Source organism: Haliaeetus leucocephalus, unplaced genomic scaffold, assembly GCF_000737465.1.
Source record: "Haliaeetus leucocephalus isolate CR32 unplaced genomic scaffold, Haliaeetus_leucocephalus-4.0 Scaffold204, whole genome shotgun sequence".
Lineage (NCBI taxonomy): Eukaryota > Metazoa > Chordata > Aves > Accipitriformes > Accipitridae > Haliaeetus > Haliaeetus leucocephalus.
The window spans coordinates 58,922-79,545 of NW_010972640.1; the positions used below are offsets into that span (position 1 = coordinate 58,922).

Consider the following 20,624-nt stretch of genomic DNA (forward strand, 5'->3'; position numbering starts at 1 on the left):
AACCAGCCACCCTGCAGGTTGTTTGCTTCTTTTTTTCCCCCCTCTTCAGAATTTTAGCTCAAATTATATCTCTGGTGATGAGTAGGGCACAGGGGAGGAGAGACAAATACCTGTGTTGTGGAATTTTTAAGGTAAGCACACTTGTTATGGAAGTCATCATGAGAGAATATATATGCAAGCCAGAATATCATTTGCAGTCATTTATCAGAGCAATGAGGTGTCTGACTCCACAGCCTCCCGTTTCGCTTCTGCGAGGCTGCACAAGCCTCACTGGGGAAGATGGCAAGTCTGCAATGCCCACGTAAGCTGACAAGGGCTCGTTTGAATCCCTGGCGAGCCCTTGCTTGCAGCTGCAGTCATTACCTCTTCACTAGTGGGTTGTTGTCTTTTTTTTTTTCCTCTGCTGTTTACTAAAATGTAATTACTGAGCTATTAATTCTTTCCCTTTACCATTTATGATGCATTTGTGATAAAAGGTGAAAATTGGCTTTAGTCTTTCTTGCATACCAATGAGGAGGGGAAAAAAGTATTATACGGTGCACTATAAACCAAATGCAGTTGGGGGTTTTAGAGCTAGTTAACAGTGAAGATTGCTTCAGTGCCTGCATTTAGGAGAAAATTACTAAGGTGTTTATCCCTAAGAGAGAAACCATTAGCATTAATATGAAAGAAAAAGACAGTTCTCTGAGTTAGGGAGTGTAGCACCGAGGCATTTTTACTGGCTTTGTGGAGAATTGATATGGTGATTTCATCCATATTTGGGGATGAATGAAAAGTAGATATCATCTCCCAGGTGATGGAGTGCATATTTCCATTACTGCATGTGACAAACCATCTTTGGAAGAGCAGGATTAATAAAGTTAACAAAAGCACAATTGCAGCAAACTGGCAAATATATTATCACCTGAAGGCAGGAGGGCAATTAGAGTGGGAACATTGGGAACATCAGCGCAGAGAAGGAGGGATGGTCTAAGTGCCAGTGCAGGTTATTTAGTAGGTGCATAGTAAGAAAGAAGGGTCACTGTGTGATGTTGTTTTTTGAAGTCCTGAGTTATTTTATTGGAAGTTGTTCTCATTTGTCTTTTTTTTCTATATTTATTTTTCATTACTTATTTTTTTCTGCCAAGCTGATGTGGTTCAATCTTACTCTGTAAGTCAGCCATGATGCAGAACAGTATGAGAATACAGAATAGTGAGTGCAGACAAAATGTTCCGCAGTTAGTGAATGGGGCAGTGCAGTAGTGATCCATCAGTGTTCAGGGTGTGAAGGAACATCTACACCTGCTTTTCATGAGACTTAATCCTGCACGGTCTGTGACTGTGAGCAATACCAGATATGATGGGAAGAAGTATCACAGCTGAAAAGAGAAGGGAACCTGAATCTTTTAAGCCCACATGTGGGAAACAACATGAATTCACAAATGATGAAAACAGATTGTGTTCCTCAGTGATTTAAAGGAGTCAGTAATCAAAGCTTACAAACTGGTGATTTTCAGAAAGGGTGAAAATTTAGACATACCAGTTCGAAGTCTCAGACTCATCTGAATGAAGATGAGACTAATGTCCTCATGAACTAACCTGATATAGTGACTCAGATTAAGAAATGAAAGTCTATTTTTAGCTAATTCATTCTTTATATTCAGGAATTTAGAGGTTCATAAAGGCTCTCCAGTAGTCAGAGATTAAAGATGTATTAACCAGTGTGAAGGAATCCATCTCTTTCCATGCAAATAGATTAGGCTTCAGAAAGAATCCTGAACTGAGGTCTAGTGTAATACCAGCTCCTGTCTGGGGCTGAAGATCTCTTTCTAGAGGGAGAAGGCTGATGCTGAAGAACATAAGCGTGGGGGAAGGGTAGGAGAAGGAAGCTATTCTACAAAGTCTTTGGCCAAAATTTTGTGAAAATTAGGGATATAAGGCTACGCTTGCATTTCGTGTTCAGCACGAGTCTAATAGTGTTTCTTAAATTGCCAACCGTCCATTCAGTTGACTCGCTCAGCTTGGACCATCTTCTTGCCCATAGGCAAGGACTTGAGGTGCTCCCTGTCATTCAGTCTACCTAGGCGAGCTTATCTCCTCCATTTCCAGAGTGTACACTGACCCCCGGAAAACCCTGGAAATAAGCAGCTAAGAAGTAATGCTGCTATTTGTTGCAAAAGTGAAAATTATACCTGCGTCTTCCAGCAAAGATCACCTGTCATGAATATCCTCCTTCTTCATGCTTTTTTCCCTTCCCAGGTAAATAAATTAGCTTAAACATAGGGAGGAGTGGCCAGATAAATAGGCACTGATTTTAACAGGGTTGATATTGTTGGTGCTAGTTGTCTTCTAAATTACAGATTAATTTCAGTATCTGTTTCAGCTTTTTACATGTACATTCCCAGAGTTAAGAAAAGGCTACTGATTTTGTACAATGTGGAGTTCATAATATTGCCTTGGAAGGCTGTCAGATTAAGTTCAGAAAGACATTAGTCTGCTAGGAACATGGACTGCATCTTTTATGTTCTATTTATACCGTTCCCATCATCGGTGATGTGCATTTTGTCCCCAGTACAAATTCACAGAAGGAAAGGGCTATTGCTGTTTTATAACAGAAGCAAGGATTCCTTCCTGTAATTATAAGGCGTGAGACACTGACTGATCATTAATCAAGGGACTGATTATAATAATAATCCACTTCCACTGCAGGCTTATGGGCTAATTCTCATTTATACTAATCCCATTTTGAACTGTTCCTGGATCATTACTAGAGCAGGCAAAAAGGATCGCGAGAGAGGGGTCTGATGTACACCCAGAACAGTGCAGAGACTTGATGCAGAGAAGAATCAATCCCTGTCCTCCAGTATTTAAGCCAGGGCCCCTGCATCTTCTTTGGTCTGTGTCTGAGCTCTTATACAGCTCCCTTCCTTCCTCCCAGTGATGTGGCAGATGGTTTAGGCTGGCGCAGGTGGCCGAGTACCACCTGCTGCAAATTTTTCTGTATCTTTTGCTATATAACGCCTTTTGTTGTTGCTGTTTGCAAAGGATGACTGGAAATAGGAGGGAAGAAAGAAGAGAGCGTGAAGTGATGCTGATATCGTTCAGTGCTTGCTTGTTTTCTGTTGTGTCATTGCTGGGAACCTAGAGCTGGTGCATGCTGGAATCCTGTGAGCAAAGGCAGCAGATTTGGAACTTTGATTTCTGTGATGGAAAAAGGGTGTCTGTTTATCATCTAGTGTAACTTAACCCATACTGAGGGATAACGTTTCCCACTGCTGTGTGCTCTGAAGGGAAAAATCCTCTATTGGCTTTAGGCACTAAATGTTATACATCCTCTTGACCTTTTGAACTCTGTTAGAAATAAAACAGCCTTGTAGAAACTAAATGAAAAGTTTAAAGTGGAAAGGAGGACAAGCCTTATCATCCAAATGCATGAAGGATATGACTGGCCAGGGGCTGTGGCTCATATTGTGGACCACAGAGGCTGGGACTGGTATTTAGTCTCTGTTGAGGTAGTGAGAGAGGTACAAAGGAAAGCCATCCCTGGTATCTTAAGGACTTCTCTGAGGATGGGTTGGATCACTCTCTGGAGTCGATCATCTCTCTCTTCTGACTGTAGAGAGAGACTTGAAGACTAATGTAGAATAGGTGAGTACCTCTTCAGTGGCAGAAACCAGATGAAACAAGTCCCTTCCTTTGCGTCTAGAGTAGTAGCAGTATTATGGTGGTTATAAGATATAATATCTGCCCAATGTCCTGTCTGGATTCTTTCTCATTTGAAATGTAACTGCTGCAGGTTTTTTGCTGCTTGCTTTTACAAATAAGCTTTTAAAAGCTACTTGCTTTTACCACCCCACCCCCCGCCAAAAAAAACCCAACCAAAAACCCAACCTAAAAAAATTAGTGAAAACCAAATAATTATCACAGCACTTCTCACCAATGTATTTTCCTTAGGTAAATCTATTTCAGGAGGTAAAAGAAAAGGAAAGCACACTTTATGACAACCAGTGCCAGGTGAATGATACATAATCCCAATGAAGTCAACTGTGATGTTTATGTGTGTAAGAGAATTTATTAACAGAGAGAAATGGGAGGGTTGTACTTTGGCTTCAAAAAATCATTTGCTGCTAAAAAATAATCTTTAACCATATTGGCAAAAACTTTCCTGATAGAAGAAATTCTCAACTTGTTTGTAACCAAAAATTCTGTTGGGTTGTGGTGGTTTTGGTTTTTTTTTTTTTTAAGTGAACAATGCATTTGCACATATTTCTTTTATGTGGTATGGTCATTACTTTTGAGTTCCTCCCTCACTATTTGAAAAATTATTTTTTTTCTCCCCACTGAGTTTCCTGTGTCCTTCTTGTTCATTTTACCCTTGTTTGTTCGTTGTCACAGATGAACAATATCCTGCCTGTTTCCAAGATCATACCTCCTCCCTCCCCCAGCATTCACTAGAAATGTAAAAAACCCCTTCGTAATAAGAATGACCCCTGTGGTAATCAGGGAGACAGCTTTGATTAAGAACATCTGTTAGCAGATTCCCAGTTCTAAAGTCAAGCAGAACATAAGACAAGAAGATACAGAAAGTGGCATTTCTCAAACTGTGAGGCTGGCCTCCCTGGGGAGACTCTGACCTCTTCCAGAGATACCAGCCAAGATCATAAAAAAAGAACAGACATCAAAATGTGTGGAGTGTGTGTGTAGTTTGAAAAACATGACACCTTTGTTTCTGAGGTGCTGCATCTTTAAATTTCTAAGCACTACACCTCTGAGGAGCGTGGAGAAGGACTGCACTTCTAAGCATTGCACAGTGTGTACTCCTCAAACACATCACCACACAATGAAAAAGAAGGGACAGATATGGTGACCCCCTGCTCATTGCCTGTGTCCTTTTTTTTTGTTAGTTCTTCTCTTCCCCCTCTTTTTCTTTTATCCTTTTGGGGCTGACAAGGCTAACTATTAGCCATGCATAACACGGGGATCCAGGAGAATTGGCTTCACTCTTCAGTTCTGCTGCTGTAAAATGCTGATGTGGAAGAGGTTGCTTCTTAACAATTTCTATTCTGAGTTGGATCAAAGCTTTGTTCAGGAGGAAATACTTAGGAAAGAGTAAAGAACCAGGCTTGGCTTCAGTGCACTTTGTGATACACCTTCCTGAACATTAGATCCAAACTGTTATGTTTGATAGCAACCCATAAACCAATCCTTCATAAGGATCTAGGTATCTAAGCGTACACTATCTGACTTTGCTGCTCGATGCCTTTGTTTCTTCTTCTGGAGACATTAGGATGCTGATCTTATTTGGAAAAGTTTCTAATGTCTAAGAAACAAATAAAACATGCAAGTTCTATTTATATTTCTATGAAAGCAATATGAATTTTAAAACTAATTAAAAATATTGCTCATTTTGAAAAGCTTTCTTTTGCTTGTTATGAAAAGTGGGATAAAAGAGGATAAATCAAGATGCAGAGAGAAAACAGAGGTTAAGTATTTTCTTTGCTAAGTTGTTCTCCTAAAAGCTACTAGAAAAAGCATATACAGAAGGATGAAATGTGGAAACAGGGACAGTCTTCCAAGGATCAGTGTAGCAGTATTCTTGGGTATGAATGGATTGGGTTATGAAAGCCAAAGCATTTCTAGAGTTGAAACTTTTGAGAGATGAAAAAGGCAGCTAGAGAGGTTTCTACAGATATGCTGGCAACTAAACAAAGACCAGGAAAAATGTGGAGCTGCTGCTGAAAGGAGCGAGTGGCCTAATGATGAGGAACATGGAAAGGACTAACATACTTAGGACTTTCTCTATCCCAGCCTGTACAGGCAAGCTGTGCTCTTACGCATCCCACATCTTTATGCCTCCCAGGAAAGTCTGAGGAAGAGATACACTGCCCTTAGCAGAGGGGGATCAACAGGTGCAAGTTAGGTAATCTGGGTGTCTGCAGTTGGATACAACAGGATGGGATGCTTCTGAGCATGTTGAGGGAGCTGCTCTATGTCATTGTGAAGCCATTCTCTTATCTTTGAAAAATCACAGGAGATGCCTGAGAACTGATAAAAAGCAAATGTGACATCTATTTAAGAGCGACATAATCATTGAGAGATTTTCTTGCTAACTTTCTTCAACGACAGGTAGACATATATAATCATATGAGGATTAGTATCAGGTTTTTTCTACATTCAATTATAAAGGAAAAAGAAAAGGAAAAAGTTATGCTGCCTTCTTTCAAATTTAGAGAATTTTTATTTTGTTTCTATCCAGACTTGTGCTTGTTCTCAAGTATACCATCTCTCCTAAGAATGATGATTTAGTTTAAAAAGATTTTTTACCACATTTTTCAGTTAAGACTTAGTCATAATGCACAAGAGAGTATTAGAGACTGATGTCAAGCTGCAAAGTGCTATAAGCATGACAAATCTTCACTTTAATTCTCAGAATTGATTTCCTTTTGAGGAGGTGTGATTTCCTTTTGTCTCTTCCCTTTGGCATTTACTGACTTGGGAATGTTTCATATTTTCCCCTTCTTGAGTAGCAAATGGCATCTAGTACTATTCCTGAATAATTTTTTAAAAAGTAACTTTTACATCAGGAAACAATTAAAAAAGATATTAGTGTGCCAACTGTACTAGTGTGCCAACTGCACAGATATACTGTTGCTTTCTTTTATAAGAGAACCAGGCAAAATATAAAAATAAAACGACTGAAAAATCTGTAAAACCTCTAGGTCTGTCTCAGTGTACCTCTGAACATCCACAAATCCCAGGTGAATTTGGATTTTGGTTCTGCTTACTGTAGAGATACAAGTAAACTGTGAAATCTGGAGTAGGACTTGAACTAAAAAATTAACAAAGAGGTTTAATTACATCTTAGTCCTTTGTCTTGTGTATATAATATGCAAACATTATTGCAATGGTTATAGTATGTTTATTAGAAATTGTATTTATTCTTTTTCTTAGTATATATTACTATGTTGGGATTCTTGGTGAAGAGAGAAAAAAAAACACTTTTTTTGAAATCCAATAAAAGGTTTGTTTGTGTTTGACCTTTGAGTCCTTGACTCTGTAATGAGCAATGATGCTAAGGGGAAAAAGCTGAGAAGTGAAAGTCAACACCAAAAAATAAGAATGGAAATGACTAACTGAGTTAAAAACAGAAAACCAAGTGGATGTCCCCAGTCCAGTTTACATAGAATAATTAATGCCTCTGAAAATGGATCACTGCAAACATGACACTAAAGTACTTTGGCTGTTTAGTCTAATACATCAGCAGCAATAAAATGTCATAATAAAAAATTGCAGAAGTAAATTCATTCATATCCTTAAAGTCATAACTATGTGCAGGCGTGAACGAGAATGTGTAGGTAAATGACTCCGACTCAAGAATGGCAGTGCCTAAAAGCTGAGCACTCTGTCCCTTGGAATGATTCAGTGTATAAATTTAGGAACCCAAAGTCTCCTAGCAGTCAACGAAAGCCATTGAACATTCCTGGGGAGTGATCCTGGGAGTCCTCATGCTGCGGAAAGTCACTTACTGTGAGTAACTTAAACAGGGATATGTGACCTAATTCCTTCTTAGTTTGCCATAAATAGCTATAAATGAGCGTACAAAGTTCTGAGCACTTCCTAGAGGTGGATCATCTCGCTTAAGCAGAGCTCTAGTGCTGTGCAGAATAATCATACAGTGTTACAGTACTTGATTTATGAAATCTTTAACGTGGGAAGACGGGTCGTCTGGGCTGGGATTTAAGTTCCATACCAAAACATCTACTTTCCAATGTCTACATGGGAGCTAGTGGCTCCATTCAGTTGTATAAATGTTCAGCTCGCTCTAAAACAGATAAACAAAAAAATAGATAATTAGGTAACTAAAGAGATAACTTTTTCATCAGCAGAAGCAATCTCTAGTCCATTAATTGCATTGACTAGCTTGCCATTATCTATAACAGGGCCTTAGATAGTGACCTGCAGCTACACGGACAGCTAAATTCAGGAGCCTTAATCCACAAGTTTAACTCCACATAAGGTTTCCATTGTCTGCTGAGCCTGAAGGGATCCTGGCCTTGTTCAGCAACTCCTACAAAGGACACTACCCTACTCATCATGGTGCAGAACAGTTCCAGGTGATTGAGGCAAAGAGAGGACAATTGGGTGAACGGGGGACGGGGGCTGCGGAGAAACCCTAATTCTGGGTCCCGAGGATCTGAGGGCGAGTAAAGGAGAAGGTGTATGTCTCTGTGTTTAGTCATTAACACTCCCTGCCCATTACTTGGACCTTGAGTATGGTCTTCTAAAGAAGATGTCGGGCAAAGACCTGGGAACAGAGGCAGATTTCCATTCGTTGTCTTGCCCACCCCAGAAGAGCATAGAATCCTTTTTGTTTGATGTCTTCTGTGTTTCACCCCACTGCTGCCCTACTTCTTCTTCATCCAGTTTCAAGAGGATGGGATAGAATATGGCCTGATCCACTCTATGCTGTAGCTTGGTAGTTAATAAACTCTCCTGGGATGCCAGTGGTGATAGTTTAGAGATTTGAAATTCTGAGTAAGTCTCAAAGCAGAATCCTACCCTTAAATTGCCTATTAGTCTGCTATTTTGGAGCTAAGTCTATGAACTTTTTCCTGTAGCAGGTGAAATATTTTGCATGATATATAAGAAAGCCCTTGGGTAAAAGATACATCATGAATAAATGATAATGGTCAACACGAAAGTCTATTCACAGGAAGTATTATCAATCAACATGAGTGACTATTGAGAAAGATTTAAGGCTGAGACTTTTAAAAGAGCATAAGCAATCCATTTCCCTTCAATTTTCAGCCAGAACTCAAGAGATATATGTATATATATAACTGAAACTGTTTTTAAAATCCTATCCTAAATTCTCAACAGTGTAAAAAATACAGGACTTGATATTGCATCCTGCTGCTCATAGAAATGGTCCAATGTTGATACATGTATTCCTTGCTTTATCAGACCTTCCTGCATCTTAATATCTCTGGAGAACTGATTCTGTCAGGAGGATTCTGATCCTGACCGACTGTTGCCATGGTATTGGATTATTCTGGGCTGTGATCAAGAAGAGCAAACAAACTTGAAAAAGAAACTGGCTTTAAAACATATTCTCAAGCCACAGTGCATGAGACTAGTTGTTGAAAACTAAATCTTGATTTTTGTACAATGTGGCAGTTGTTAAATACTTCTGAAAAACCATACCAGTAACAGAAGTGTTGCTGTGACAATAAATACATATATAAATAGAGAAAAATGCAGGAGGAGGAAATTGGGCCAATTCTCACACTCTTTGAAATTGTTCATTTTCATTTAATGGTATTATCCCACACTGAACTGAAAGCCCCAGCTTCTCTGAGAGCATTTGAAAGAGCAGAACATTTTGCAGATTCTACTCCTGTTTTACTAGGCACTATTCCAAAGCTGGTGGGAGTCAATGAATGTCTTTTTGATATTACTGAGCTGTTGAATTGAGTGCATAATAAGGAGTTTGTACCTGTCTCCAATCCCTAGATCGTAATATAGCTTTTTTTTTACACCTGTTAGTATTCATTCAATTGCATTATCTATGTGTACCGAAAGTGCTGCAGAAGGTTCTAGAAATACATGAGACAGGATTTTCTGTATGCAGGCACTGGCATAATAAATTCATATTCTTAGAAGACAGAGTCTATGGGAAAAGGAAAAAAAAGGTCTTAAGAGAAATCCTGGTGTTGTGTTATCCAGGATGATGGCCCCAGAAGGATGCACAAGTTTCAGCAAGCAGTATTTAAACCAGTAAAACAAGCAATAGGAAATTATGTAGGGAATGGGGGAAGTTTTCAGCAAGTTTGTTATTTACAGATGAATAATTTTGTTTGCCAAATTACCAAGCATGTTCTTCCTATTCCACAGGCAGAATTCACAGCCATGAGGGACCAATACATGCGGGGCGGAGAAGGCTTCATTATCTGCTATTCCATCACAGACCGCCAATCCTTTCAAGAAGCTGCTGACTTTAAGGAACTCATTTATCGTGTCCGGCACACCTATGACATCCCCTTGGTGCTGGTGGGAAACAAAATAGATCTTGAAGAGTTCAGACAGGTAAGTAACTTTTCTGCTGGTTTTGGCTTGGTTTTCCTTGGCTACCTCAGGGATTTCTGTAGCGTGTGTTGTACAGTACTAAGAATTATTAGCACAAGATGAGGTTTAATCAAAGCACAACACACTAGGATTGGTAATAAATTAAGGACTTAGTACTTTTCATTCATATATTATGGATCTTAAAGCAGCCTTCACCAATCACATCCAGATGTTCCTTGTTTTTACTTGAAAAGGAACCCCACTGTTTTTGTTTGAAGTAATATAGATGTTCAGCATGGAAAAAGATTCACTCAGGATCTTTGTGGCAAAAAACCTGTTTTCACTGGAAGTTACCAGCCATTAAATGCAGATTATTATTTTTTTCGTGAACGTACTAGATTTAATTAAAGGTTTCTCAAACTCAGACTGAAAAAAAATCTAGTTAAAATAGAGAAATATGTATGAGATTATCTTTGCCTGAAAAGCCAGTGGCTTGAATCCACTTTGATTTGTATACAAAATTTGAGCCACCACCACCCATACAGCAGCAGATTTCTTTGACTATGAGGGCATTGACTGTGGCTCTCTCAAAGTCTTTAGCAATCTTTGATCACTCGTTTCCTTTGGCTTCCTCTCTGCTTCCTCCTTGCTGTTTGAATTGATATGTGTGTGTGTGTGCAAGGCAGTGAGTTAGAGAGAGACCATCTTAAAAATGGCTTGGTTGTGTCCCAGTACTGAATGGAAAATATCCTTAATCTCAATCAGAAACTTCGAAAAGAGGAAAAAAAAAGATTTTCCTATATGGAAATCTTAAGAGGCTCCTTATGCACACTACAACTGCTTTCAAATGACTGACTTCTGTGCAGACATATGTAACAATTAAATAAAATAGTGTTTTTCAGTTCACTAGCATCTGTGCTCACATGATCCTGTCTACTCTTTTCCACTTATCCTGTCATTCTTCTCCCCATTTCTTTTGTCTTCTTTCTTCTACCTCAAGAAAATCCAAGGCAGTGTTAAGCCTGAAATTAATCCTGAAGATCTGATGACGTACATTTAAAACTTCACATCTGTTTCCAGATCATTGACTTTCTCCCTAAATCAGACTGTGACAAAACCTTAATGGTGACAATCCAGCTGCAGTTTAACACGCAGCTTGAGGCTTCAAATAACAGTGCCATGTGCAACATGCAGTACAATCTGTGCAGCTTCTGGGGTACTTATGTACCAGATGGGGAGGGATGTGGATTCAGTTGTTCTGCTGAGAGAACAGGACATTGCACCTGATCCCAACAGAAATGGGATATGATTGGTTACCTACAGTAGATGGGGGTTTCAGGAATACTCTATTCACAATGTGACATGAAGACTCTCTTCCAGTGAGTGACCTTTGGCACTACCTCTTTCTGATCTTACGATTTATTGGGCTTTTATATTTTAATCACTGTCAATGCATATCAAAATATATGCCCTATTTAAGTGTTTTACGTGCTCCTTGAAGATCTTGTCTGGTCTTCAAACAGGAAAATTAGTGTGCATGAATATCTGACTTGGGTATCACAAACAGCACTCAAGCTTATAAAGGGCATGGAGAGGCTCTTGGGAATGACATTAGAAATCATGTCTTTGTGATGTGACAGACACAGAAAAACCTGTTATACAAGGTTGTCACTGAAGATTCTGCCTGAATGTGTATCAAGACAATTCCAAATAGAGGTCCTATATTTTTTAAAAATCTTTCAATGAGCTTTTAGGTCTTCAGAATCTTTTCCTCCATAAGCCCTCTACAACTCTCAACAAGTATGGCAATGTCAGAAGGGTTTTCTCAAATATTCTGCAATCCAGACTTTGAGCCATGGGACACCCTTACATCAAAGCCTAGTAAGATAATAAAATGCAGATCTGCTCCTTTGAATAAAGGAGTCGAATATGACTATGTCTACATAAGCAAGTAGTATGAACCAACAGGAGCAGAGCTGTAGAACAAACCATTTTATTCTGAAGTCCACATCTGGGGAATTTATTTTTAACTTTGGACTAACTCTACTCCAGGGCCATTGTCTCCATGAGTAGTTGGTGCCGAGATGTACAAGTTGTGCTCCTGAAGCATTATCTTCACTTAAATTTCATGCATAGTTCAGGTCATGTTCTCAGAGACCGCTCCATGATTGAAAGCAAAGCATGGTTAAGTGGAGATGATTAGGGGATACTGCTCAGAATGCCTCTCTGACCTGAACTAAAGCACTAGTGTGGGGGAGGTCATCTCTGTGCCCAGCTTTAAGCGCATGTTAATGGACTTCGGCAGCTTGTTATTTCAGAACTGGGATGTGAGGTTGTGCTGTATGTTTAACAAACACTGAAATAAGTTAAATCTATGTTTACTTGTTAGGTTAAGCAATATCTAAGTAACTTGATGAACTGCGGGAAGGTAAATTGAAAGGAATCTTTTCAAGGTCATGTACTGTAGCTACAGCTTCATTAAAAGCACTTGGATGGTCAAGAGTAGTCGCCAGCTAACTCTGGGGTGACAGACAGCAACGACCTGATGATGTACAGCATTAACATATCAATGAACAGTGAGGTACACAAACATACCAAATTCAAACAACTGAGAAATAATGGGTGTCAGAACGCAATTAGCCAGATTGGAATTTGGCCAGGGCACCAGGGCTAATATTGTTGCTTTGTCTAATGACGTTTTTCTCCTATGAAATTCATTAAAGGTACTGTAATGTTATTCATGGTATTTGGAAACATAACATTAAGTTCAACATTCCCAGGCATCATTTCCATTTAATGACAATTCCACAACAATCGGACAGGCTGTAGTAGCTCGGTCAGACAAAGCTGTTGTTTGAAATATGATCCCCTACACAATACAATTAATGATGTATGTTGCTTGCCTCAAATCTATCAACAGGACTACAAGAGTAAAACTAATCTGCAATTAAAATTTTGTGTTAGGAGAAACACTACTGAAAAAAAACCCAACAAGCTTATTATTTTTAAATACTGTTTTTATTTTCTGATGGCTTCAGTGAAACTACTGTTGTCTTTAAGTATGCCTCTCATTTTTAACCTCTTAAGAGATGGCTTTGTCTGTACTCCTTCTTAAAGCAAGTTTTAATTACATGCATCAGCCTAAAGAATAAACACTTTCCATTTTCTCTGAAAGAATGTGGGGGAACAACTGTGTAAAAACTGTGAGGAAAAAATATAATAACTCATTATCTTGATTTGCATATCCAATCTGTTGGCCAGGCTCCCTCCATCCTCCATTCTCTTCCACCCATTTGTACTGCAGCTGCGTCTGGTCCTTTCTGACCTTGTTCTGTTTTGTGTTCAGAGATTCACTGGGAAAGTGAGTGGGCATGAGTGGTTAAGGCATTCATCTGTGTCCATTCCTTCATTTTTAGCCATTGCTCTAAGAAATATTTAAGTAATATATGTATTTTATCCCATAGCTCTTTGATGTAAAACATAGAGCACTAAGTGCTTGATTAAATACCATTTTAATTTCAGTGTTTTCTAACATTAAAGTCATTAGATTAATAAAGATAGGCTGTATGTCTTTTCATGTCGTTAGAGTTTCAGAAACACTTAGGACCCGCTGATATGAATATAAAAGATACTTTTACTTCAGGTAAGCTTTGTCACTTTACCCCAGATGAACATCTGGTTCTTACTGAAGTTTAAAATCTGTATAATAGATAAATATCTAATTAAAACATATTAATCTTTAAACAATACAGTAAACAACTGATCTTATTTGAGCTCACGCCATGCTAATGCTAAATTGCAGCTTTTAATTAAAATATTTTATAATAAAGACATGTCGCACTGCTGAAAGGTTGTTTGAAAAAATATCCATAAGACTTCGCCTACTGATCATTGCAATATATTGCATTCAGCAATTCAGAAGGGAACTAACTACATAAGCTCTTTTGAACAATGTGCTGTAGCTCTGAGCTGGAGAGAATAGATACTTTCTAGCAGCTTTTTCAAACTTTTAATGTGGATGTGAGAACCCCTCTGGAAATTCTACCTATGTAGAAATTGCATAGCCTTCATGGAGCAGTTTTTCCTATACGCTTTTGTTTGACCGCAGAGGAGTAAACTGTGGGCTCAGTGAAGTCCATGGATAACACGTTGATGTCCATTGAGTCCAAGGTTATGAGGGCAGCTCACGCTTCATTCAGCTCTTGGCCTCTCTGGGAAGCCTGTCATCAAAGTTGTTAGTTTTGCCAGTACAGTCCTGGTCCTGAACAGAATTATGCAGTTGTTTATCCTTCCACACATGAGTTGTCTTCTTGGATTCAAGCACAAATCTGAGTAGGAGCAGTGCTTTTGAAAGCATTTTCTTCCTTCTCTCTCCCTCTACAGCCTCCTTCCTTCAGTAGGAAATATGAAATAATATGAAAACTGTCTTTAACATGGAACAATATCTTACTTGGAGTGCAAATTAATTACAGGGGCTTCATTATATTTTCTTTCTAAGGTTTTATTATACCATAAGATAATTCTCAAACCAGGATTACAGTGGCTCAATACATTCCCATGGTCTGAACCAGCTGCCCGCAGAACATTCTCACTTCGATGAGGTTTTACTCTGAAATTTGTTCAAGATGAGCTGACTGGTTATCAGATACCGTGAGCATCACCTTTTGGATTTCTCGTTTTGACAGTTGCTCTATTTTCATGCTGGCTTCTAAAACCTTGAAATATCTTTTGAGTCTGAGACAGCTAATGTTTTTTGTTTTGGTTTGGTTTTTTAACTTGTTTTGTTTTGGTTTCTTTTGTATGAATAACTGTTCAGTATATTTCAACTATGTCAGTCTACACCTTCTGGTGCCTGGCTGAGACACTGAAAATACTTAAAGAATATGACATTATATTTTATTTTCATTTTCCAGTGCATGAATATGAAGCACTATTTACTAGATGCTCTCTTACTCAGATTAGTCATGAAATTACAGTATTCTGAACTTCTTACCTTAGCATCAGTCTGAATTCCTTTGCTTTTTGGTTGAACCTGCTCTCAAATTTGTAAATGTCCTTTACCACCAGCAGTTCCATTTTCTCTTAAAGACATTTGCATAGAAGTCTGTCTACCGAAGACTCTTGTTTTCCATTTATCGGGCCAGTGCCCTACCAAAGAATGAAAGGTTTCACTCTTTCTTCTGAGCTTTCTAACTGCAAGTCAAGGGAAATGCATTTTCTACTATTTACTGACAAAGAATAGTGTACATCTGAGTTAACTATAGACATGGTAAAATGATTTGACTAAATGAGTTGGCCAGATTCTCTATAAAATCCATGCAGAAAAACTGGATTTATCGCATAACATAAAATGAGATGTGTCTGCCCATGAAGACGTCTGTCTTTCAGTTGACTGTAGAGGGAGGCACGGTCAATTAGCTTCTTAGCCTTTATATAGCAATACTTGGGTGAGATGAAGACTAACAGAATTCTTTATGATATCCTTTCAGTTGAGAATCTAAACTTACTGATTCATTCTATTGTTATTGTTGCTGCTAACAACAGAGTAGACTTTTGAAGCATGCTCAGCTTGCCTTTGGTTTTTGAATGAATAAAATCTAATAAATAGTTATTCTTAGGTGGTGCTTCATTCTAAAGATCAGTGTGAGCTGTGATCTTAAAATATCTTAGAAGTATTCAGGTGGGCTTACCCTAAATAATGACTACAGAAAACATAGTGGTATCCTTAATGGAAAAAAAGCCTGAGGAGAATATGGCACAGAAGAGCAAATTCTTCAAAAACTATGTATTTGAATGTTGCAATGAATTTTTAGATTAATTCATTAATCCATCTTGATGTCATCTTGGCTGTTAATTTTCCATGGACATCCATGCAGTTCTATTTTTCTAACATGAATGCCTGCTGAAAATGAATTATATTTGTATGGAGTTGCCATGATCATTTACATTTGCTTGCCTACATATTGCCTTTCCCCCATGACATCACATCATATTTTTTGTTTGCTCTTCAAATTCTGAATAATATAAGTCATTTTTGCTGTTTTGATGGAGTTATGACAGTTGTCTGAATATTTGGAACTAAAACCACTGAAGTTGTCATGATGTTTTATTATCTTAGAAATCTGTCAAACCTTTGATAATCACTTTCTTACATTATCAAAACATGTGTCTGGATTCTGTCATGTTCCTCTACACCTCTAATTTCTATTTATTTTTAATAGATTTTGCTTTTTTGACATTTCTTTAACATCATTCACTGTCCTAAGAAGTCTTCATCGTTTAAATAAAATCTTTTTAGTGGTTGCCCCACTGCACCCCCACACCCCCCCAAAAAAGGTGTGTGCTTTTCTATGCCACTGCAATTGTAGGAGTCAGTTTGGCAGTTGTAGTCTCTTGGAAGGAAATTCTATTATTATCAACTTAACTGTCTCTAGCAAATATTCATTTATACATAGTTTACCTCTTTGTCATTACAATGCTTTTATATTTCCACAAAACCCCCCAAACCACAGCTTCGTATGACCCAGGCTGCAGTAAATGCAATCAGACATACAGAGAATTGCAATGAAACTGTTGGCTCATTTCTCGATTCATAATTGTGATAACCTCTAGTGATCCATCCAGTAAGCCCTGTAATCCCTTCAATACAGAGAAGACGACATTTGAAAGGGACTAAGATGCAGATAAGAAGCTGCTCTATAAGAGAAGAAACAACAGAGAAACAATAGCTGAACTGCACATAAAAAGCATTTATAACAGAAAACCTGGATATTCAGAGATAAAACCAGAAGCAACTAATTGCTTGTAGCCAACAAAGGACATTTAGCAAGGGGTATGCACTAGGGATGGTGCTTCAAGGTCGCTTCACACCTAGGGATATTAAACAGCAACACACTTCATGTTGTTTTAAAAGGCTCCCAGTAGTTGTTACGTCTATCTGCGTTACCTTCACTGTCCTCCTCAGAGATTTTTGTCCTCCCCATGTACCAAATTCTGACTTGGTGTGGCCATGCTTGACTTCAGTGGGAGAATGCCTTGGCGGAGAGGTGTGAAGCTACAGAGATACTCTCTCACCTCTTTTCTTCTTGATCTAGATTGCTACTCAAGGTGAAGTTGGACTGTGAGATTTGTCTGGTTGGTCTGTAAATTGGGAGATAGCTGTTGTGAAGACTTTAACGCACTCTTCGTTTGGTAGCCATGCCAGCAGGATCTTTCTTCTTAACTAAAGCACGCAAGTGCTGTTGGAACACTGCCCACACAAGACTTCTGCAAAACAGCCTTGTGTAGGTCTCGTTTGTGAGTAAGTTCAGGATGCTGTTGCTTTCCTTAGAGCCTCTCAGAGGGAAACCCCTTGGTTACACAGTGACCACACAGAGAGGTACAGCTTGCAAGGAAAACCACAATGGTATCATTTGTTGGGTGAGTAGGGATTAGTTAGTAGCCTGTACAGATTCCTGTGTTGGAAGGCAAAATTTGTGAGAAAGCTCATTATCCCTGAAGAACTTCCACATTTCATTTTTCGCCAGCAGAGAAAGGTGTAAGGAAGGAGCAGTGTGAGACTCTCCCTCCGGTTCCTGCCCTGCTGCGGGGGCAGTGCTCCAAAAGTCTGGTTGCAAAATTCCATTTTATTCATTTTCACTTTATTTGCTGAAATCTTCATTGTCCTGTCTGTGAATCTTCCTCTTGCACACTGTACACAAGCCAGGCATCAACCTGTTCTTAATGCAGAAAGAGGAGAGACATGACCATACCGCATCAGGCAGTACTAATTGGGGCACAGTTGTGCCTCTCCACCATCCATGCCTGAAGCAATATGACCTCCCATCTCTCAAGATTTATCCTCTCATTTTCTCCACAGGGGCACATAGACGTGAAAGAGAATGGCATGCAATGGGAAGGTACCTTTTTATATACATGCTGCTATTTTTACATCAGCAAAATCAAGGTTTCAGCCTAACTCATATATTATTTACTACAGTTCCAGTTCAGGAAACTATTTAAGCATACGCTTAATTAGAGTGGAACTAATGTGTATTCTTCATGTTAATCTGCACTTGAGCAAAGATGCTGTCCTGAAAGCGAGACAGTAATGAGCAACTTTGTAAAAATGAAAGTACCTTGGCAAAGTAGCAGATTAATATAGGAGACAACATTTACTGAGTGCATTGTTTATATAAAAATATGAATTCCTGGTAGCAAGGATAGTCTGCTGTGTGTTTTTGCAGTAGTAGCTCAAATTACTTGAAAGAAGAAATTTTGCCAGAATTTAATTACAGCTCATCATGGTGTCACAAATAATAAGAGCTTGACCTAGCATTTAAAGAAGATTAATCAGTTTAATCATCTTTGCTTTTTGAAGATTTGCTTGTCTTCTTGTCTTGACTCAGTTTTGTTGTTTTTTTTTTTCCAAATGAATTAGGAAGTTAGATTTGTTTTTATCCAGATCTAACAACTTGGCTAAGAGTAGCAGCATGTTAGCTTCACATGCTGGGATGTTGTTTAAGCTGTGTAGTCATGACAAGCAAAAGAAAAAAAACAACCCAAACCCCAAACCCCTTACCCAAACAAACCAATCTGAAAAAGAAAATGAAAGGGAAAATACCTCTGTGTTATAGCCATTCAGAAACTTCCAATCTCTCATCCATAGTGTCCAAATTTTACAGTAAAAAAATCTATGTGTAATGGCAGCTTCTAAATCTCTGAGTAAATTGTTTGATATAGCACAGTTAATTCAAGAAGGTCCAGGAAATTACCCATGATAAAATGACATTAAAGCACATTACTACAGTTGAAACTCAAGATGTTAAATGTCTATAAAATGGCACAATTCAGGTTTCAGTGTTAGTCATTATCAGTATTAATCACACAGTTTTACTGATCAGAACCCCAGTCCCAGTCTGGGAGTCAGGGTATGGTATGTTGTTTATTTGAAATTGGAGTTGATACAGTTTAATATCTGCATCCACCTTGTTGTGATGGGTGTTATTTGAAAAAGAAAAAAGCATGGGCTTCCCTTCTCCCATTGCTGCATTTATTTTCTCTGTTGCTCAGGGAATGTTCTTTCCCTCTGTTTCCATCTATGTCCTTTTTACCACCTACTACAGTCTAAAAAGGTTAATAAGGAGAAAAATAAAATGTCTTGTCAATTTTTTTAAATTGTCTGGTACAAGTACTGACACAAATGCATGGAGTTTTGTGTGTGCTTGTGTGTGTCTGCATGTTTTAACACGATAATCTAACACCAGCCATGTGCTCAGTTTAGGATATTCATCAGCACCACGGGCCACCCTTTGGGTAATCCTGTCATATATAGTGAGTTGTTGAAATTTTGAATTTGCTTTACATCTCCTCTGAGGTGATGGGGAAGACAGTGTCTTTACATTTAATAAAGTTTGTCATTACCAAAACTATGGGATAATTCTTCCATTCTTTTCCTAGCTGTGTCTCTTACAATCTCTTCTTTCATTATGATTAAAAAAGTAAAACTTGCCTTTGTTTCTGAGACTCCATTCATTTCTACAGCTCACAATTTCTTGGATTTTTAAACCTGAGGAATGCATGAGATAGATATGTTTTGTTGGGTTTTTTTCCTTCTTTGAAATCTGAGTGATATTACCCCAGGCATGCTTAGTCCTGGCCCACTGAAGCTACGGACCAAACCTAGTCACCTTCCTATCATTGTGTCCAACCTTCCTAGCAATTGCTTCAAACCACACATGAACTATTGCCACAAAGTCCTGGTCTATTTTCCAGTGAAGTCCAGCACAAGGTTTATGTTGCAGGTGATCAGCCTGGGAGGTATGGCCAGATTCTCAGAATTATCTGGGCATTTTCACTTTGTGAATCCTGAACCGATGCAGGAATGTGGGCTTCAGGTGACATTCCTGATCAATTTTGCTCTCTTTCTTAACATGTTGTATGAAGAAAACTGCGTGTATTTTCTCTATTTAATTAAAAATAGATTTTTTTTATAATAGGTTATTTAAGTTAGGAAGGGATTGCAGGTGGTTGTGTGTTTGGTGGAGTCAGAGGAGAAGGTGGAAGAGCAGGACGTTGGAAGAGGGAGTAGAGAAGATGATCTGTGCATTCCTTGGAGTGAAATAGGCATTGAGCATTCATCAGACCTTGTAGCATCTGACTTGATTTGGGCTACAGACCTGTGTAGCTAATTTCCCAGCGCACCCCACGGAAGAAATGTTGCTTATAGAGAAGTTGTATTCCCTTTTAATCCCATTTTCTTTCCCATCTGAAGTGAATGATATGATTTCACTGATGATCCTTGTGACTATAAGATGACTGGTGATGCCCATTAAACTTATCAGGATTGTAATGCTCTCAAAACCAGGAGAGGGTTAGAACTTGAGAATAGTTTCATTTGATTGTGAGGATCTGCAGTTGTAAGAATCCCTAAGATCTGTCAGGAAAAAAAAAAAAAAAAGAGGAATGGGAGAGTTATAGACATCACAGACGGGTGAATGAAGCCTGAAAGTCCTTTGGGAAACATCAGGCAGGACTTCAGACATGGTGGCAGCTGCAAAAAAAATCATTCTTGAGCCCCTGAATAATTACTGCGTAAGTTT

General features: G+C 38.6%; 1 protein-coding gene across 1 annotated transcript in view; it reads left to right on the plus strand.

Moving 5' to 3' along the window:
* Positions 1-20,624, plus strand: part of RIT2 (Ras-like without CAAX 2) — a 124,022-nt gene that overhangs the window by 30,660 nt on the left and 72,738 nt on the right. Inside the window, exon 3 of the mRNA XM_010566079.1 lies at positions 9,874-10,065. Within this exon, the coding sequence (XP_010564381.1) occupies positions 9,874-10,065 (192 nt within the window). The remainder of the gene's footprint in view (positions 1-9,873; positions 10,066-20,624) is intronic.